This window comes from Mustelus asterias, chromosome 20 (assembly GCF_964213995.1).
Source record: "Mustelus asterias chromosome 20, sMusAst1.hap1.1, whole genome shotgun sequence".
Classification (NCBI taxonomy): domain Eukaryota; kingdom Metazoa; phylum Chordata; class Chondrichthyes; order Carcharhiniformes; family Triakidae; genus Mustelus; species Mustelus asterias.
This window is the reverse complement of record NC_135820.1, coordinates 18557649-18579182: the sequence shown is the minus strand read 5'-3', so window position 1 is coordinate 18579182 and position 21534 is coordinate 18557649. Positions and strand designations below refer to the sequence as shown.

General features: G+C 46.1%; 1 protein-coding gene across 1 annotated transcript in view; it reads right to left on the bottom strand.

Annotated features, from left to right (window-relative positions):
• Window positions 1-186: 186 nt before the first annotated feature.
• Window positions 187-21534, bottom strand: part of rtf2 (replication termination factor 2) — a 166301-nt gene continuing 144953 nt past the window's right edge. The window contains exons 8-9 of the mRNA XM_078236308.1: window positions 13320-13409; window positions 187-768 (exon numbers count right to left, since the gene is read on the bottom strand). Coding sequence (XP_078092434.1) covers window positions 578-768; window positions 13320-13409 — 281 coding nt within the window. The 3' untranslated portion in view covers window positions 187-577. The remainder of the gene's footprint in view (window positions 769-13319; window positions 13410-21534) is intronic.

Sequence of the window (21534 nt, the reverse complement as noted above, 5' to 3'; positions counted from 1 at the left end):
AAACCCACGCAGATACAGGGAGAATGTGCAAACTTCACACAGTCACCGGGAATTGAACCCGGGTCTTTGGCACTGTGAGGCAGCAGTGCTAACCACTCTGCCACCCAAATTTATAACATCTCATCAGTGATAAGAAAGAATATAGTGCTTGTGGTTGAGTGTAGAAACCGATGCTCACAAATAACATTAGGTGAAAACTTTAATTAGCCAGAGATAGACATGTCATCAGATATTGTAGCAAAAAATATTCCAGTAAATCAGTGAGCTGGATCTTGGTCATTCAAATTGAGGTTATTGTGTGATAACTCATTGCTAGCCAGGACTTGTACACTTCAAGTACATTTTCAGCACATGGGTTCTATACATGTTCAATAATTGAAATAGTATCTTATAAAGGGCAAGGTATTAACATCTGAGAAGACTTACAGAGCTCTACAAATAAGTACTCACCAGTAGAGTCACCGTCTCCTTTATGTAATAGCATAAGAAAGGTTTTTAAAGATAATAAAGCTAAATCCCATCAATTTGAAACCAGGCAGGGAAAGACAAGAGCTTTTTTAAAGCACTGCTGGCCATCTCAGTAGTAATAAGCAGTGTGAGTAATCCAGTTGGGTTTTTCCTCCCTTGCACGTTTAGCTGAGCTATGGGATGTGAAGATGGATTTGTAAGCTTCAGATTTCTCTCCAATTTCTGTGCGAGACCGCTTGGTAATGCCAGAAGCAGGTTTACAAGCTTTCCCAGATACAGTGGATGTGGAAGATGACTTTTCTAGAAAACAAGTAAATACAGAAACCATTAGACATTTGCTTCACATGTTGAAACAGCAGCTTCTGCTGTGCCAGCCTTCCCAGCATTATAGACCAGGACGTTGTTGCGAAGTTGGTGTTTGTAAAATTATAAAAACATTGTAAAATGCTAAGAATTGTTAAATTGCATGGCCTGTTAAAAGGTAGTTTTTTTTTCTGTACTGAGGAGGTGCAGGGCATGCAGTACACGACTTAAACATTGTATCGCGGCGCTAAGCAGTAGCGTTGCCAGGACAACAGGCTGTTTTTGGTGTTTGCCCAATCAGTTAAACTAGGCATTTGAATAAGAGCAGCCTATCAGATTTGAATTTGATGTTTTGGTAACCTGCAAACCAATCCTATCGTGGGGATTTTGATATGCCATCAGGGGTATAACAGCCAGCTCTCAGCTCCAGAGAGCCAGACAGCAACTGCCTCTGCCACAGCACATTTATGTCTTAAAAGAAAGCCTCATCTTGATAGTTAAGACAGAAGAAGTCAGCAAAGAGGACAGAAGATTTCGGAAGATAACACCTGGTTGTTTTTTGAGAGTGACTATTTTTTGTTAATAAGTGGGAATTGTATTTACCTAAACAGCATTCCATTAGAATAGTGTTTTATTCGATTTGTTAATAGTTTAGTTAACCTGTTCACTGTTAGTTAGATAAATAAAGTGTTACTTGTTGATTTTACAGAGACTCTCAGGTAGTTATTTTGATTTAACCACTAAAAGTTGCTGAAGCGCAGATATTACCCCTTCTCACACACTCTTTAACAAATTATGAAGCGGGGTACTTCGAGTGTTAGTTCTCAGAGAGGAGATCAACCTCCCCTTCGTAACAAAGTAGAGTGATGATAAGATTACAGTTGTGTGAACTGATGTCCCAGGTTGTCCATTATCCTACATTATGTCCTATGCCTGTGAGTGTTCATTGCTGACGGCTTGACCAACCTCCCCACCAATTTAACATGCATTATCACACTTCAAATAATCTTGAATTCCCAAGTGATCACTGTCTATCTATCAAAAGCAAGGCTCAGATTTGACATTGAGCTCAAGAAAGAGAATTATCTTCTGAACATGCTGAATGGCAGTGGCATCAGTTATGTTATTCGTCGGAATGCAGCAAAAAACAGTTTAAAATTTCCATCCTAAATGGCATGTGGTCACACATTATACACAAACATATGGAAACAGCCCCATGCACCAAATGAGAAATTGGTGATGCAGTCCGAAAGGATCTGGAGTCAGAACCGTCGGAACCTTTAATGATTGGCCTCCCAATTGCAGATATGCTGTAGTTTGACCTGGGGGGTGGGGCGGGGGGGGGGGTGGATTTCTACCCGAGGACAGAGCAACAGGACATAAACTTAAAATTGTTAGACCATTTAGACATGAATCAGAAAATAGTTTATGATGTAAAGGCTGGTGAAATCTGGAACTTTTTTCCCCCAGAACACTGCAGGTGTTGGTGTTTAATTGAAACATTCAAGTTGAGATCATAGATTTTCATTAGACAAGGGCATCTTGAAATATGGATTAATGAATATGAAGAAAACAAAAGCCACCACTTTTGGATCTAGTCTTGAACTTTATCCCTTCCCAGCTCCCTGCTCAGGTTGAACCCGATTGGGCAAAATCTTGGCGTTCTGTTCAACTACAGTTGAACCTTGAACCCAAAACATTATCACCAAGACTGCTTACTGCCCCCTCTGTAATATTACATAACTTCAACCTTACTGCCATTAAATCCACTCTCATACAACTAATTTCCCAAGGTCATGAGTGATTTCACTAATAACCTCCTTATTAGTCTCCCATCCAACACAAGGTCAGAGGTGGGGATGTTCGCTAATGATTGCGCAATGTTCAATGTAATTCATGACTCCTCAGATACTGAAGCTGTTGGTGTCCATAAGGCAATAAGATATTCAGGCTTGGGCTGATAAGTGGTGAGTAATATTCGTACCACGCAACTGCCAGGCAATGACCACAGTGCTGTTAGGAAGGGACTTGTCCATTCTGACCCAGTGACATTGAAAGAATGACGATATAGTTACAAATCAATGGTATGATGGAGTACTTTCCACTTGCCTGGATGAATGCAGCTCCAACAACACTCAAGCAGGACCTGGACACCAACCAGGACAAAGTAGCCCACTTGATTGGCATCTCACCCACCACCTTAACCATTCCCTCTCTCCACCATCGATGCACAGTAGCATCAGTGTGTACTATCAACAAGATGCACTGCAGCAACTCACCAAGGATCCTTCAACAGCACCTTTCAAACCTGTGACCTCTTCCATCTAGAAGGACAAGGGCAGTAGATGGATGGGAACACCACCACCACCTGCAAGCTCCCCTCCAAGCCACTCACCACCCTGACTTGGAAACATATCACTGTTCCTTCCCTACTACTGGATCAAAATCCTGCAATTCCCTCCCTAATGGCATTGTTGTGTACCCTAGATATGGACTGCATCAGTTCAAGGGAACTAGGGATGGGCAGTAAATGCTGGCCTAGCCAGCGGCGCACTCTGCCTGTGAAAGGAAGATTTTAAAAAATACAATTACTGGCAGTTCAGAATTCAGCTGCCCATTTCCTGCTCTGCACTTAATTGCAGAACAGGAAACCTGCTGACCGACTTGAACTCCCTAACCACTACTGCACTACATTTTCAACTTTTCAAACAACCACTTTTTCCAATTCAGTTCAGCTCTCATAAATTCTGCACCATAGCTTTGTGCCTGCTTCCTTATTCCTTTAATCTATATCTTAATTCTTGTTCACATACAAAGAGCTTTGAGACCTTCTGAATGCCGAAGACACTAAGTGAATACAAGATATTCAGACAGTGCGAACTTCGATTAACCTCACTTTCAACAAGGGTAAAAAGGTGGGATGAGTATTTTTGTTATAGGTGGCACTTGGGAAATGACTCCAGGTAAAACGTCAGGCTCTATTCAATGGCTTCCAAATCAAATAGTCATGAACTACAATCTAGTAATTTTAGCATAGGTTATAAGGGAAGTATTGTGAACTGGTTTGAGTGATCCGGTGCACTGGTTCCCAAGTGAGAAGTGTACAACTGTGCCGCAGCCATGGCTGTGAGGCAGATCTGAGCCCTAGCTGAGGAAATTCAACCACACAAAAGTAACAGCGAAAGAATGATTATGAGTATCTGACCTCGCATCGAGTCCCGCACTGACTGCCCTCACATCTGAGTGATGTGGATTTCTAACGTCATACCTGAGAAATCCCTCAGGTATGGGACTGATCCCCGAGAGGGCCACAGCGCAATGACAATTGTTATGTGGCAGTGGGTTGGAGGTGCCGGAGGAAGAGGACGAAGGGATAGGCGGCTCCTTCCTCAGCTTCCTCTCAGCCCCGGTGGCCACCTCCTTCTAGCCCTTAGCACCCAGTTTGAAGGAGCCCGAGGTTTGCACCAGGGAGTGTCTACAGACTAGACTCCGCACCGCTTGCCAGAGACACCACTTATCGGCAACCACATCCTAGCCGGTGGCCAACAGCGGCGTCTTGAGCATGCCAATCTCCCCCTGCCTCCAGGAAGCGCTTGGACACCATGATGGGGTGAGATTGGCGGGAAGAGAGATTGGAAGGGGTGGATAAAAGGATAGAACTGCAGCCGGTTACCGCCATGTGCAATGGCTGGGCTCACTGTGGTTTTGGCTGTGATTTTGGAGTAACCTGTCAAAGACTAAATTTCTTTGCAGGGTTTTTGGTTGCCCTCTGAGAAGCATTAATAGTATTCATTACTACTTTATTTGGTATAATATTGTTTTTGTACTGAGCTAATAATAACTATGGGTGGCTGTACTTAAAACCTTTTAAGTGCAGCAGCAGACCATATTTAGTACTAGCTTCAGTTATTCAAGCTTTATAGACTGAAGGCTCAGAAGTGAAGATGGAGCCGGGGGGAGGAGGGTGGAACTGAGCTACCACTGAGTGTGATAGTGAGGGGCGGGGCTTGATACCTACCACTGCCAGGGAGGGGGGACCCATAAGGTGATGGGACACTAAGAGCACCCCCCACCCCCATCCTGCCAAGCCCCCATTCCCAAAAGGCGTGATGCCTGGGATCCTTCGAGAAGAGTTGGTGAGTGGGTGTCAATCAGGTCACCAACTCTGTGCTAGACTAGGCCTCGCAAGTGTCTTTCATTGGCAAGAGACCAAGTCTATGTATCTCAGTCTAAGTCTATGCCCAAGAAATGTTGAAGACTGCCATCAGCGTGACACGACCAGAGACAGCCCTTATCCTTGGGCTTACGGCTGGAGAAAATTCTTGGGTATGTCATTCACGGGCATGACTTTGTGTCTGCCAACATCATGCAGCAAGCTATCTGGAAGGCTAATGGGATTTTTAATGCCCTTTATTGCAAGAGGATTAGATTACAGGAATGGGGAGGTTTTGCTTCAATTATATAGGAGCTTGGTTAGACTGTACCGAGAGTACTCTGTGCAGTTTTGGTCCCCTTACCTCAGAAAGAATATTACCACAGAGGGAGTGCATCGAAAGTTCTCCAGACTTGCTCTGGGGATGGCAGGACTGTCCTATGGAGAGAGATTGGGCAAATTGGGCCTGTATTCCAGTCTCATAAGACCATAACCATAGTAAATGTAAGTAAATGTGGCATTTATGAGAAATTGATTCAGTTGAAAAAATGTGGATCTGCCTTGGAATTGCTCATCTCATTGAAGTGTGTTACTGAAAAGGTTGGGAACCACTGCTCTGGTGGACAAACATTTTCGACAACTCCTTCAAGAGTCGGCAAGGATTCTGGATTTTAAAAATATAACTGGTGCGTCAGACACTTGATGCATTTTTCCCATCAATATTTCCTCACACTGAAGGTATGAGCATTCTATTGGGTATGAGTCCACAGGAATTGGTTAACACCAGTATCCTCCCAAGTGGCTATTTTTCAATTAAAAAGCTGGGCAGTGAGCATCGACACACTCTGGAGGGAATCACAGCAGATATTGCTGGCGTGTTTACATTGCATGTTCGTACAGGCATATACAAGTACTGACTCATGACTGAAAGCAAGTACTGAGACTCATCGCCTGCATCAGGGTCACCGATATCAAACGTAATGGCCCTATTACCACTTCCAGTTGAAGTCAGCTAACTCAGTAAAGATCCAACTGCGACCTCCTGGTTTGTATGGCCTCATACTTCACCGCAGAATCTGCATAATCCAGTGACTAAGCTAAGTTAAGCACTTCTCTGAATTTTGACAAATGCAAAACAGAACGACCAATAGCTGACTACCCTTGAATCCACCCCTAGCTCCGACTACACTGTAACCACTAAAGTAGAAGAGGCAAAGTCATGGGAACACTGCACCAATTTGGCTACAGATGGTTGTTTTAACTTAACCACCGAAAATAAATTAAACTCTCAAAAAGCTCAAAGCTCAATTTATCCCTCAAACTGACTGCATTCCTTTTACTAAGTGTAAACTATTTCAGAAGAGGAGCTAATTAGGAACATTATTAATGCAGTGTAGACAGCATGCTTCTTGACTATTATATTCAGACACAGTGGGGGGTGGGGTGTGTTCGATTGATTCATTTCCTTTCAAGGTCCCTCTGGGGAATGATGTTAGAAGATATTAAAAAATGACTCATTGTAATGTGCCGCCCCGAAGCTTGGCCAAGCAATCTAGCAGTCTTGTTTTTTTCCGGGAAGGCTCTGAGCATTTCTCGGAGCACTTCCCAGAGACACAGATCTACAGTAACACTTAACATTGGAATTCCAGGACTTCAGTGCATGTTCTGTTGCACGTGGAATCCAAATTTTTGTTTAACAATAACCTTTTACAATTTAAAAATAGAATTATAAATAAAGGTCTTACAAGCTGTTTAGTAAGTATTACATTTTTTTAAAAATTGAAAATCCCCCAAGTTTAAATTGGAGATTCATTAATATGTTGCAGTCACACTGACTAAACTGCAAGGCAGAGTGCAACTTGATGCAGTTTCTCCATAGTTCAGGAGTCCTCATGTTGGAGTGTGCAGACCCCCAGGGGTCTATGAAGGGTCTCCAGGGGTCCATGGAGCGAGCGGCCACATGTGACCAGCAGACGCCAGTTCAAAGACGCAAACATAGAAACATAGAAAACTACAGCACAAAACAGGCCCTTCGGCCCCACAAGTTGTGCCGAACATATCCCTACCTTCAAGGCCTACCTATAACCCTCCATCCTATTAAGTCCCATGTACTCATCCAGGAGTCTCTTAAAAGACCCTATTGAGTTTGCCTCCACCACCACTGACAGCAGCCGATTCCACTCGCCCACCACCCTGTGCGTGAAAAGCTTCCCCCTAACATCTCCCCTGTACCTACCCCCCAGCACCTTAAACCTGAGTCCTCTCGTAGCAGCCATTTCCACACTGGGAAGAAGCCTCTGAGAGTCCACCCGATCTATGCCTCTCAACATCTTATATACCTCTATTAGGTCTCCTCTCATCCTACGTCTCTCCAAGGAGAAAAGACCGAGCTCCCTCAGCCTATCCTCATAAGGCATGTCACTCAATCAAGGAAACATCCTTGTAAATCACCTCTGCACCCTTTCAATCTTTTCCACATCCTTCCTGTAATGAGGCGACCAGAACTGAGCACAGTACTCCAAGTGGGGTCTGACGAGGGTCTTCTGTAGCTGCATCATTATCCCCGGACTCCTAATCTCAATCCCTCGATTGATAAAGGCCAGCACACCATACGCCTTCTTAACCACCTCATCCACCTGCGGGGCCGATTTTAGAGTCCTATGGACCCTGACCCCATGGTCCTTCTGATCCTCTACAGTACTAAGAGTCTTTCCCTTTATATTGTACTCCTTCATCCCATTTGACCTGCCAAAATGGACCACTACGCATTTATCTGGGTTGAAGTCCATCTGCCACTTCTCCGCCCAGTCTTGCATCCTATCTATGTCCCTCTGTAACTTCTGACATCCCTCCAGACTATCCACAACCCCACCAACCTTCGTGTCGTCGGCAAACTTATCAAACCATCCCTCCACTTCCTCATCCAGGTCATTTATGAAAATGACAAACAGCAAGGGTCCCAGAACAGATCCCTGCGGCACACCACTGGTGACTGACCTCCATTTAGAAAAAGACCCATCTATACCCATTCTCTGCCTCCTTTGGGCAAGCCAGTTCTGGATCCACAGGGCAGCAGCCCCTTGGATCCCATGCCCTCTCACTTTTTCTCAAAGCCTTGCATGGGGGACCTTATCGAACGCCTTGCTAAAATCCATATAAACCACATCTACCGCCTTCCCTTCGTCAATGTGTTTAGTCATATTTTCGAAGAACTCCACCAGGCTCATAAGGCACGATCTGCCTTTGACAAAGCCATGCTGAGTATTCTTGAGCATACTAAACCTCTACAAATGCTCATAAATCTTGTCCCTCCGGATCTTCTCCATCAGCTTACCAACCACTGAGGTTAGACTCACCGGTCGGTAATTTCCTGGGCTATCCCTATTCCCCTTCTTGAAAATAAGAACCACATCCACAATCCTCCGGCACCTCTCCCATCTCCATCGACGACGCAAAGATCATCGCCAGAGGCTCTGCAATCTCTTCCCTCGTCTCCCACAGTAACCTGGGGTACCTCCCATCCGGACCCAGCGACTTATCTATCTTGATGCCATTCAAAGATTCCAGCACAACCTCTTTCTTAAAGTCCACATACTCAATCTTTTCAGTCCACCGCAAGCCCACAGTACATCCACCCATGTCCTTCTCCTCTGTGGAAACCGAGGCAAAATACTCATTAAGCACCTCTGCCATTTCTACTTTTTCCATACTGATTTTCCCGCCTTCACCTTTTATAGGCCCTATTACTTCACGTCTCATCCTTTTAATCTTCACATATTTATAGAACGCCTTAGGGTTTTCCTTAATTCTACTTGCCAAGGCCTTCTCGTGACCCCTTCTGGCTCTCCTAATTTCCTTCTTTAGTCCCTTCCTACAAGTCGTATATTCATCTAGATCCCTATCTTCGCCAAGCTCTCTGAACCTTTTTGTACGCTTTCCTTTTCTTCTCGAATAGGTCCTGCACAGCTTTCGTGCACCACGGTTCCTTTAACCTACCAACTCCTCCCTGTCTGCTCGGAACATTGTCCTGTAGAACCCTAGACAGACATTCCTTGAAAAACTGCCACCTCTCTTCAGTACATTTCCCCGAGAATACCTCCTTCCAATTTACTCCTCTAATTTGCTGCCTTATGTCTTCATATTTCCCCTGACTCCATATAAACACTTTCCTAGCCTTGCCTGATCCTCTCTTTTTCCAATGCAAGCCTAAAGGAGATAGAGTTATGATCGCTATCCCCAAGATGCTCTCCCACTGAGAGATCTGACACCTGTCCAGGCTCATTGGTCAGTATCAGATCAAGTACAGCCTCTCCTCTTGTAGGCTTGTCCACATGCTGTGTCAGGAAATCCTCCTGAACACACCTAACGAACTCCTCCCCATCCAATCCCCTTACCCTCGGGATATTCCAATCTATGTTTGGGAAATTAAAGTCTCCCATCACAACAACTCTGCTATTATTGCAACTCTCCCGGATCTGTTTCCCTATCTGCTCCTCCACCTCCCTGTCACTATTCGGCGGCCTATAGAAAACTCCCAGCAAAGTGATCGACCCCTTCCCACTCCGGACTTCCACCCACAGAGACTCTGTAGACAATCCCTCCACAGCATACACCTTCTCTACAGCTGTGACACTATTCCTGATCAGCAGTGCCACTCCACCCCCTCTCTTGCCTCCCTCCCTGTCCTTCCTGAAACATCTGAATCCCGGCACCTGTAGTATCCAGTCCTGTCCCTGAGACATCCAAGTCTCCGTAATGGCCACCACATCACACTTCCAGGCATCAATCCACGCTCTGAGCTCATCCCCTTTATTCACTATACTCCTGGCATTAAAGTAAATACATCTCAATCCTTTGGTCTGAGCTCTCCCCTTCTCTATCCCCCGTCCATCCTCCCTCTTGTACCATCTATAAACCTTCTCTGTTTGCGAGCTAACTTCCTCGCTCCCAGTCACCTCGTCTCGATCCCCTCCCCACAACCTATCTAGTTTAAACTCTCCCCAGTAGCCTTAGACAACCTTCCCGCCAGGATATTGGTCCCCTGGGATTCAAGTGCCATCCGTTTTTTGTGTACAGGTCACACCTGCCCCTAAAGAGGCCCCAATGGTCCAGGAACCTGAATCCCTGCCCCCTGCACCAGTCCCTCAGCCACGCATTCATCCTCCACCTCACTCCATTCCTGCCCTCACCCTCCCGTGTCACAGGCAGCAATCCTGAGATTACTATCTTTGCTTTCCTCCTTCTCAGCTGTCTCCCTAATTCCCTATACTCTATTTTCATGACCCCCTTCCCCCTTCCTTCCCACATCAGCGGTACCAATATGTACCACTACCTCCGGCTCCTCTCCCTCCCCCCTCAGGATTTCTGGGAGTCGACCAGCGACATCCTGGATCCCGGCCCCAGGGAGGCAGACCACCATCCGAGACTCCCACCTGCCTCCTCAAAAACGCCTGTCCGACCCCCTTACTGTTGAGTCCCCAATTAACACTGCCTTCCTCCTCTTTTCCTTAGCCCTCTTACAGGGCCGGACTCCACTCCGGAGACACGGCCACTGCTGCTTCCCCCAGGCGGGCTGTCCCCCCAGCATTACTCAGGCAGGAGTACTTGTTGTGTAGGGGCACATCCACCGGGGTGCTCTCAATCACCCGAGCTTTACCCTTCCTGGCTGTTACCCACTTGGCCTCCACCCGTGGCCCTGGTGTGACCACCTGATGATAGCTCTTGTCTATCACCTCCTCATTCTCCCTTTACAGCCTAAGATCCTCGAGCTGCACTTCCAGCTCCTTAACACGGTCCCTCAGGAACCGCAGCTCGACACACCCCTCACAGATGTGGATGTCCGGGAGGCCAGGTACCTCCAGGACATCCCACATCCTACACTGGGAACAACACACTGGCTTCACACTCATATTTTCCCCTTTTATACCAAGGTACACAGAGAAAAGTAAATAAGAATGAAAAAAAAAACTCACCCCTGCTCGCCCTGTCCCCCGAAGCCCTGTGAGCCAAAGCCCTTATAGCTCACACTCTGCTCCCTGCTCACTCCGCTGCCCGCTCCCAACACTGCCCGCTGTATACTGCAGCCTACCTTTTATACTTCGCACGCTTAAAAATAGTTCAAGAAATCAAATAGGCTGATAAGAGCGAGGCCTCTTGGGACATTGCATACTGATAGGCAGCGAGAGCTCCGAGAGGCCTTACTCTGATTGGTCCACGATTTATTGATCTTGCTGTTGCTCGGCAGAAAATGGCCAACAGTGAAGACTGAAGGTGATTTGGGAGCTGGCAAGGGATGAATCAGCCAGAAGCAGAGAAAAGGCGACAAGTAGTGGAGGAACAGTGGAAACAGAGATATTTGCAAACAGGGGGGGGGAGGCGCCGGGAGCGAGGGGGCCGGGGGGGGGGGGAGGGGCGTGAGGGAGACGCGCCGGGGTGGGGGGGGGGGGGGGGGGGAGGGGGGGGAAGAGAGAGAGAGGCGCCGGGAGCGAGGGGGCCGGGGGGCTCGAGGGGCGGAGGGGCTCGAGAGGGCAGGTGGCGAGGGGGCAGGGGGTGAGGGGGCAAGGGAGGGCAGCGACGAGGGGGCCAGTTGAGGAGGGGCGAGGGGGCTGGGGGGTAATGGGGCCGGGGGTCCGCGGCCAGAGGAGGCCAAATGTGTGTATGGGTGTGAGGGAGAGAGAGGTGCATGTGTCCGAGAGAAGAGTCATGATGTGGAGATATCGGTGTTGGACTGGGGTGGGTAACAGTGTGGCACAGTAAGAAGTCTCACAACACCAGGTTAAAGTCCAAAGGGTTTATTTGGCAGCACAAGCTTTCGGAGTGCTGCTCCTCACCTGAGGAAGGAGCAACACTCCAAAAGCTTGTGCTACCAAATAAACCTGTTGGACTTTAACCTGGTGTTGAGAGACTTCTTATTTCGAGAGGGGAATCAGCTTTTCAGCATCATTCCTCCCCTTTAAAAGTGAAAAAGATCTGGAGTTCAGTATTTTTTTTAAGAAGATGACTTTGTGATTATTACCAGATTAGCCACTCCTAAAATGGGTCCTGCTTCCAGAGGTTATTGTTAAAGGGCCATGGAAGGATGACTTGGCCAAGGGTTAATGTGAGGGGGCCCTGTAGCTGGTGAATGTATTTGAGGCTGTGTCCTGTTCCTAATTTATTGCATAGAAATCGCTGGGAAAGACTTGTTCACATTTGATTTCTGTATTCGCAGCTATTTAGCGGTGAAACACTGGGTGAGACATTATGAGAATGCTTGGGATTCCCTAGTGCACCTGGGAAGTCACTTGGGGTTCCGCAGCTTGCAAAGCTTGGGAAAGCCGGCTGTAGCTGATCATGATTAGTGTTTCAGGATACTTGGAAAGAATATCAGAAACACAGTTGCTGAAAAGTTGTGTTTCGAACTTCAATGGGTTATTCACATCATCATTGCTGTCTAAGTTGAAAATCTATGGATTGGTGGACAGTGCCACCGACCCTACAGTTTGAGGTAAGACATAACCACCATGTAGAAGGCTGGACAGATCTATCCGTCAGTTTCATATGTTTGTACGAACTGATCTGTACATCACTAGCATGGGTTGTTATACTGTGTCTATGCAGAGATGCCAGTTTCTGCCATGGTTATGCCACCCCAAAGCAACAGTACCATTTATATAATTGCCAACTTCCATCAGAGGTCAATCCCATGGTGGAAAGGGAATCTGAAAACCAAACAGTTAACTAGTAAACAACAAATCACATTTATGAAGTAAGTGCACATAATGAGCCAGTTCACCCAAGGGTTTTGTTACATTCCTAAAGATAACAAATCAAATTAAGTAGGCTATAAAGAGCCATTTTTCTGAATTCTTGTGATTAGGACAAGGTGACACAGGTACAAACTAGCAACTTCACAGTGAAACTCTTCTGTGCACAGAAAGTGGCGGCACAGTGGTTAGCACTGCTGCCCCACAACAGCGTCCCAGGTTTGATTCCGGCCTCGGGTGACCGTGTGGAGTTTACACATTCTTTTTGTGTCTGTGTGGGTTTCCTCCGGGTGCTCCGGTTTCCTCCCACAGTCCAAAGATGTGTGGGTTAGGTTGATTGGCCATGCTAAATTGCCCCTTAGTGTTAAGGGGATTAGCAGGGTAAGTACATGGACTAACGGGGATAGAGTCTGGGTGGCATTGTTGTTGGTGCAGACTTGATGGGCCAAAATGGCCTCCTTCTGCACTGCGAGGATTCTATGATTCTATGAATAGTGTGGATGAAAGCTGTGAATCATTTAAGAGACCCAGAGTCAACACAATTTGCCTGATAGTCGAAGGAACACAGATTGCAAATAAACTCTTTACAATGCAATTCATGCCATAGGACTTGAGATCCAACCACTGAAGATGTTGCGACAGAAACCAACCTGTACTGGAAGAGCTCGAGTGACCATTCAGCATCTTGTCAAGAGCTACTTTATTTTCTTTGGGTTTCTGGGTCGATGGCCCTGAAATTTCTACATATAAAGAGAAAAAGAATCAGTCAGGAAATTTAAGTCCTAGTAACTTGGGAGCATTGTATCAGCAGACTGAGGGTTTTATTTCATATTTCTTTAGGAACTGTTTCCAGCTTACGTTTATAGCTTACCCGCAACACTTTTAATTTGAGCTGGTGCTACAACTTTGCTCGAGAGGTCGAACTTAGATGACCAAAACATTTTCTCTTCCCCTCAAGGTCCCTGGATCCTTGTTATTATTCTACAGGGGTGCCAGTCACCAGTGAAAGGTAAAGAGGCATCAAAGTTCAGGGAGAGATTTCTGGGATCAAGGCAGCTGAAAGCACAGTTACCAAAGGTGGAGACATTAAAGTTAGGGATATGTAAGAAGCCAGAGTTGGAGGAGGGCAGAGATCACAAAGGCTTGTGGGAAGCGGGTCACATGATGGAAGCGCAGGAACGGCTGTGTTTCCACGAGCTCTAGTGCTACTCATCTTTTAACCTTTTACTTATCCTGATGCATAACCCATCTAATCCTGGAGTATATAGTGTGTGCTGTGTTCCTGGAAGATCTTGGTTAAGCTGGGGTGACAGGGAACCAAATAAAGACCAGAATATCCTCCTTTGATCAAGATGGTTGGGAACAGCCAGGGTGGGGCCTTGTTCACAGTGGCAGTACAACTGGTGAGCGGGTTCACACTCTGGCAATGTTATAGGCATCGAGATGATGGCTGCCATTGTGAGTGAAGTTGTGGGTGACGGTCTTGGCTCCCTGGCACAAATTATTGGTGCCTACATTGATGAACTTCAAGATACCTGGAAGAAAATGGATGAAGTGGAGGAAAGAATCCTGTCAGTCAAGTGGGCAGTTTCCTCGGTGGAGGCTTCCACCCTTGGAAATCCTGTTGCATGGTACGTTGTACATCTTGGCTAATTCGGAGAGATGGGGCCAGAGAAGTAATGTCCATGTGCCCAATCTCCCAAGAGGAACTGAGGATAACTTTCTGGCTGAATTTGAGAACTGCTTGCCATGCTTTCACAATCTTGATTTGAAGGCTAGCTAAATCAAGTTTGCAGAGGCATGCTGTATCAGGTCTTTGAGAAGTGGGGTCAGTTATAGGCCCCAATCTCTGGTCTGACCTTGGTGTTAGTCGAGGGGGACTGGATGCAGCCGGACACAGCTGGACCTTGCCACCAGCCAGGGCCAAGGTCTCTCTCCACCAGAGTTTCTGGGCGATGATACAATCGAGGTACAACTGAGAAAAAAGCAGAATGACAGGAGCTAATAACACTAATTACGAACACTATCGTGTGCGTGACACCACTGAAGCCTCTAAAAAACCTGGACACGTATGTCAACTCCACCATAACAAATACAAACGAAACTTCTCAAACTCTGCCAGGCTGTGACAGTCATTCTGTTAGAAGTTTGAGTCCAAAAGCTACCTGTCTTAAATAAAGAACAGTCACTCTTTTCTGCTGAACATCCTGGCTTTGCAGATAACGATGTGGAGATGCCGGCGTTGGACTGGGGTGAACACGGTAAGAAGTCTCACAACACCAGGTTAAAGTCCAACAGGTATTTGCTACCAAATAATGGTATTTGCTACCAAATAAACCTGTTGGACTTTAACCTGGTGTTGTGAGACTTCTTACTTTGCAGATAACCACAGTGTATGAACTCTATCTGCCTGGTTTAGTTGGAGGTGGTGAGCAGGAGAAACATGTCATCCATCATCTTCCCCCTTCACGGAAGAAACTTTGTTCTCCCAAACAGATAATAAACTGGAACTCATTTGCAAACGTTGCATTTCTCATATCCATCTGAAATGGAGTGTATAACTGTAGGTTTATCATGGACACTCCCGCCTAATGCACTGTTTAAACATAATTTATGATGAAAAAAAGCAGAAAGAAAATCCGACATGGACTCACTGGACTGAGTAGCTCATTTCTGAAATATAATATCCATAGTTATCCTGAATCAGTACCACAACTACAAGAAGCATGGTGGCACAGTGGTTAGCACTGCTACCTCACAGCACCTAGGACCCAGGTTCGATTCCCAGCTTGGGTTACTTGTGCAGACTCTGCGCATTCTCTCACATCCGTGGGTTTCCCCTGGGTGCTCCGGTTTCCTCCCAGAGTCTGAAAGTCATGCTGGTTAGGTGCATTGGCCATGCTAAATCCTCCATCAGTGTATCCGAACAGATGTCGGAGTGTGGGGACTAGGGGATTTTCACAGTAACTTCATGGCAGTGCTAATGTAAGATTACTTGTGACACTAATAAATAAACTTCAAAAAAGCAGCTGATGCATCAGCCAACTCCTAGAAAGGGATTCTACTCCCTCACTTGTTTTTCCTCCTCCTCAGAGCAATTAGAGGCATCTACAATTTTACGGGGATAATTATACCAGGCTGATGAAATTGTTGGGTGGGTTAATGACCTGCAATTGAAGTCTGATTACCGAACCCGAACGTTGAATCTGTTTGGAACATCAATTTGAAGGAGTGTATTTGGGTCCGGGACACTCCCGATGCCTTCTTCCTGCCTGCATGAATCCATGTGCATGTCACCAAGAAGCTTAATGCACACAGAACAGTTCCTGAGAAAGATCCTTGCTAGCACTTGATCTGACCGAAGAACAGAGGTGTGCTTCCAATGATTCAGTCTTTTTGCACCAAGTGGAGTGACATTTTAACATTCTTGTAGTTAAGATCATCTTGCAATGAGTTGGTCTGAGTAATGAAACATGGAAACACTGCAAGCCTTTGGGGCTGCACCTTTGAAAAAGCATGAAACTTTGGAAGATAGGTTTGAAAAACATTGCAAGATAAAAGATTAAATTGAAATATTAAAGAAAACTATTCTCTATATAATAGGATTTCCAGGGTCAGACTTTGAACTGATGCAAACAGAAATTATGCACAATGTGCAATTTGACAAACCCTTTCCATAGAACCATCGAAGGTTACAGCACAGAAACAGGCCTTTTGGCCCTTCTTGGTTGTGCCGAACCATTTTCCTGCCGAGTCCCACTGACCTGCACCTGGACCATATCCCTCCACACCCCTCTCATCCATGTACCTGTCCAAGTTTTTCTTAAATGTTAAAGTTCACCACTTCATCTGGCAGCTCATTCCACACTCCCACCATTCTCTGTGTGAAGAAGCCCCCCCCTAATATTCCCTTTAAACTTTTCCCCCCTCACCCTTAACCCATGTCCTCCAGTTATTTTCTCCCCTAGCCTCAGTGGAAAAAGCCTGCTTGCATTCACACTATCTATACCCATCATAATTTTATACACCTCTATCAAATCTCCCCTCATTCTTCTACGCTCCAGGGAATAAAGTCCTAACCTATTCAACCTTTCTCTGTAACTCAGTTTCTCAAGTCCCGGCAACATCCTTGTAAACCTTCTCTGCACTCTTTCAATCTTATTAATATCCTTCCTGTAATTAGGTGACCAAAACTGCACACAATACTCTAAATTGGGCCTCACCAATGTCTTATACAACCTCACCATAACATTCCAACTCCTATACTCAATACTTTGATTTATAAAGGCCAATGTACCAAAAGTACTCTTTACGACCCTATCTACCTGTGACGCCATTTTTAGGGAATTATGTATCTGTATTCCCAGATCCCTCTGTTCTACTGCACCCTTCAGTGTCCTACCATTTACCTTGTATGTTCTAGCTTGGTTTGTCCTTCCAAAGTGCAATACCTCGCACTTGTCTGCATTAAACTCCATCTGCCATTTTTCAGCCCATTTTTCTAGCTGGTCCAAATCCCTCTGCAAGCTTTGAAAACCTTCCTCACTGTCCACTACACCTCCAATCTTTGCATCATCAGCAAATTTGCTGATCCAATTTACCACATTATCATCCAGATCATTGATATAGATGACAAACAACAATGGACCCAGCACCGATCCCTGCGGCACACCACTTGTCATGATATGGAAATGCCGGCGTTGGACTGGGGTAAACACAGTAAGGAGTCTAACAACACCAGGTTAAAGTCCAACAGGTTTATTTGGTAGCAAACGCCACTAGCTTTCGGAGCGCTGCTCCTTCATCAGATGGAGTGGAAATCTGCTCTCAAACAGGGCACATAGACATAAAATCAAGTTACAATGTAACTTGTTCTCGAGAACCAAGGTTCCTTATTCTTATTCACTTTGCCTTTAATCCTGACAGAAACATTCAAACTCTGCACTGTCAAAATTTCTCCTTTGAAGGCCTCCCACTTACCAATCACATCCTTGCCAGAGAACAGCCTGTCCCAATCCACGCTTTTTAGATCCTTTCTCATTTCTTCAAATTTGGCCTTTTTCCAGTTTTCAACCGAGGACCAGATCTATCTTTATCCATGATCAAGTTGAAACTAATGGCGTTATGATCACTGGAACCAAAGTGTTCGCCTACACACGCTTGCGTCACTTGTCCCAACTCGTTTCCTAACAGGAGATCGAATATTGCATCCTCTCTAGTTGGTACCTCTATATAGTGATTTAGAAAATTTTCCTGAACACATTTTACAAACTCTAACCCGTCTAGACCTTTAATAGTATGGGAGTCCCAATCTATATGTGGAAAATTAAAATCCTCTACTATCACAACTTTGTTTCCTGCAGTTGTCTGCTATCTCTTTGCAGATTTGCTCCTCCAATTCTCGCTGACTATTGGGCGGTCTATAATACAACCCCATTAATGTGGTCATACCTTGCCTGGTGGGAAATGACACAAAGTTTAATACGAATTATGAAAGATAAGGACTCGAATCTAGAACGAGTCAGACAGTGCTGGAAAATTATCTGGCTACAGAAGATGAATTTTTCGAAGGCATGTTGAGCTACCTGAACTGCTCAGTGAGTTGGTTGGGGTGAGAGTTGCTGGGGAGTACATCTGAGATTGCACATGGGGAACTGCAGCCTTTAACTGCTTTTGACTATAAAGTGAAGAGCCTGCGACAAGATGGTGGGGCCCCAGGGTGGGCGGACGGAGGGAGCGAGGGTGGGCGGACGGAGGGAGCGAGGGTGGGCGGACGGAGGGAGCGAGGGTGGGCGGACGGAGGGAGCGAGGGTGGGCGGACGGAGGGAGCGAGGGTGGGCGGACGGAGGGAGCGAGGGTGGGCGGACGGAGGGAGCGAGGGTGGGCGGACGGAGGGAGCGAGGGTGGGCGGACGGAGGGAGCGAGGGTCGGACACAGGGAGCGAGGGTCAGACACAGGGAGCGAGGGTCAGACACAGGGAGCGAGGGACAGACACAGGGAGCGAGGGACAGACACAGGGAGCGAGGGACAGACACAGGGAGCGAGGGACAGACACAGGGAGCGAGGGACAGACACAGGGAGCGAGGGACAGACACAGGGAGCGAGGGACAGACACAGGGAGCGAGGGACAGACACAGGGAGCGAGGGACAGACACAGGGAGCGAGGGACAGACACAGGGAGCGAGGGACAGACACAGGGAGCGAGGGACAGACACAGGGAGCGAGGGACAGACACAGGGAGCGAGGGACAGACACAGGGAGCGAGGGACAGACACAGGGAGCGAGGGACAGACACAGGGAGCGAGGGACAGACACAGGGAGCGAGGGACAGACACAGGGAGCGAGGGACAGACACAGGGAGCGAGGGACAGACAGGGTGGGGCGGGCAGTGCAATGTGAATTTCAAACTGTTTCTAGACTTACGAACAACAGGCACTAATTTAGAAAAAGTAACCCTATGGGAGTTCCCATGGCCAACTTTTAAGGAACAAGTTTCCATTCCTTATTTGGAAGTATGATGCCTTTTTCAGTATTTCTGAACTCTTTCTTACCCAGAGTTACTCCTCTTGGTAAAAACACATTTTTTGAAGCAGATTTCCAGCAGGAATACAAGGGAAATACAAAAGAATGAAAGAGGCAAAACACAAAACGGAAAAATTGAAGTGTACATGTTACAGAGTTGTGTATTTTACTGATGGCAAGTTAGACGGCAGTGTATTACAACAGGACAGGTGTCTGAACATCAGCTATGCTCTGGAATAAAGCAAAAATGCACAAGGAGGTAGCGCTGTCCTCCTGGGCATTTCAATGAGAGAAGTTGTTTTCTTGTTTGTCCCTTTACATCAGCAAATTTATTGGACCACAAAAGAGATCGAAGTGCTAGTTAAGCAATCCAGCCACGGTGGCAGCAGAACTGATTTGAGTCGTGCCTGTGACTCTTTTGACCGACCTTGTATTATGATGTACAACACATGCGCACGATAACATCGACACAAATTGCTGGGATCATGCTGGGGTCAAGGGGAGGCTTGTCCAATGTCAGTTGTTGTTAACAGATTGCTCAGGGAGACCACAATAGCATTATTACTGAGAAGGAGACATGGTTGCAGCAAGGACACAGTGTGTGAAACTCCTATTCTGAGGTGCCACTGGTAAAATTATAGTATTTCTTTTTGGAACAGAGGCAAATCCTCCAATGAAGAACAGAACCAGTAGTATGGTAGAAGCTAATGACTCAGTTTCAGGAGATGAGAAACAAACTTGCTGGTCTCCACAAGGTAAGCAATGTAATGAAAAGGTTTATAACCAACTACAATTTCAGAATAGTGTTTGTTATGTGGAAATTGGATTGGTGCAATACCTGCTAATAAAATTCTGAATGGCAATAACACTGGTGAACTGAATAGGACAATTTACATAATTAACCACATCAGATTGAAGCCAGACAGATAATTACAGCGAGATAGCAGATTGTCCACATATGGCTGAGCGCCAGTGGAAAATGCTAACCAACAGCAGCTCTTTCATCCAACTAAACAACACATGAAGTAGAGGTTGTGTTTGTATTTTAAATACAGGTACAGTGCCTCCAAACTGGTAACCACAGGACCAAGGCCATGCCAGATCACAGATCTTGCTGAACTTTGGGCTGTGTAGTTTGGGCCATGGGTGGCAGAGTGACCAAGTCATGGAGCAAAATAAGGGGCACTCTGGCATGGGCATACGCTGGAGCTGGGGAGGGGGAAGGTATTGCCATAATTATAAGAACGAGGAGGTGTGGGGGTGGGTAGTCAGAGCTGTGGGAGGGTGAAAATGGAAGGGAAGTGGTTACTGCACATGCGTGAGATCTATAAACACAAACTGCATTAAAAAACAGCATCCCGGATGCGTGCAACCTTGGACACAGGACTGCGGGCTCAATTAAGGGACAATCCCATAATATATGGGATGATTGGTCACCTTGATGAGCAATTCAGAGTGGGATGGGATCAAAGTTTGCTTGGAGTGTGAAAATACACCAGCAGCAAAGGGGATAACCAGTTTGGAGCCAAACGGTGCCATTGCAGTGCCTAGCCAAATTGTCAGGGTAATTTTTTAAATTTTACTCAGTTAAAATTGATGCATGGCACATTTTGCAAATGTTTGATTTTCACACAACTCAGTTTCGAGACACTGAACCGTGTAAACAAAACTGGAAATCTGAAATCAGGACAAAAAATTCTGTAAATACTTTGCAGGTCAGGCAGCATCTGTGATGGGAGAAACAGAGTTAACATTTCAGGTGATGACCTTTCACCAGGACTGAAGGAAGATAGTAATGTTTTAAGTCTGTTGAAGGGGAGGGAGCAGAACGAACAAAAGAAAAGATCTGTAATAGGGTGCAGGACAGGGGATTAACGAACCAAGGATTTTATGATGTAAAAAACCAAAGAGAGTGGTAACGGGTACACTGCAGGTTGTGTCCAAATGAGGCCTGAATGCCATCTGAATGTAACATAAAGGGACAAAGAAAGAAACGAGATGACAAAATAAACAACAAATAAACATAGAAACATACAAGATAGGAGCACGAGGAGGCCATTTGGCCCTTCGAGTCTACTCTGCCATTCATTACCATCATGGCTGATCATCCAACTCAATAGCCTAATCCTGCTTTCTCCCCATAACCTTTGATCCCATTCGCCTCAAGTGCGATATCCAGCCGCCTCTTCAACACATTCAATGTTTTGGCATAATAAAGACACGGAACAAAATAAAGGCAGAGGTTACGATCAAAAAGTCACTGAACTCAATATCGAGTCCAGAAGGCTGCCGAGTGTGGAGACAGAAGAGGAATATCTTTCTGTATATAAACCACAATGAAAG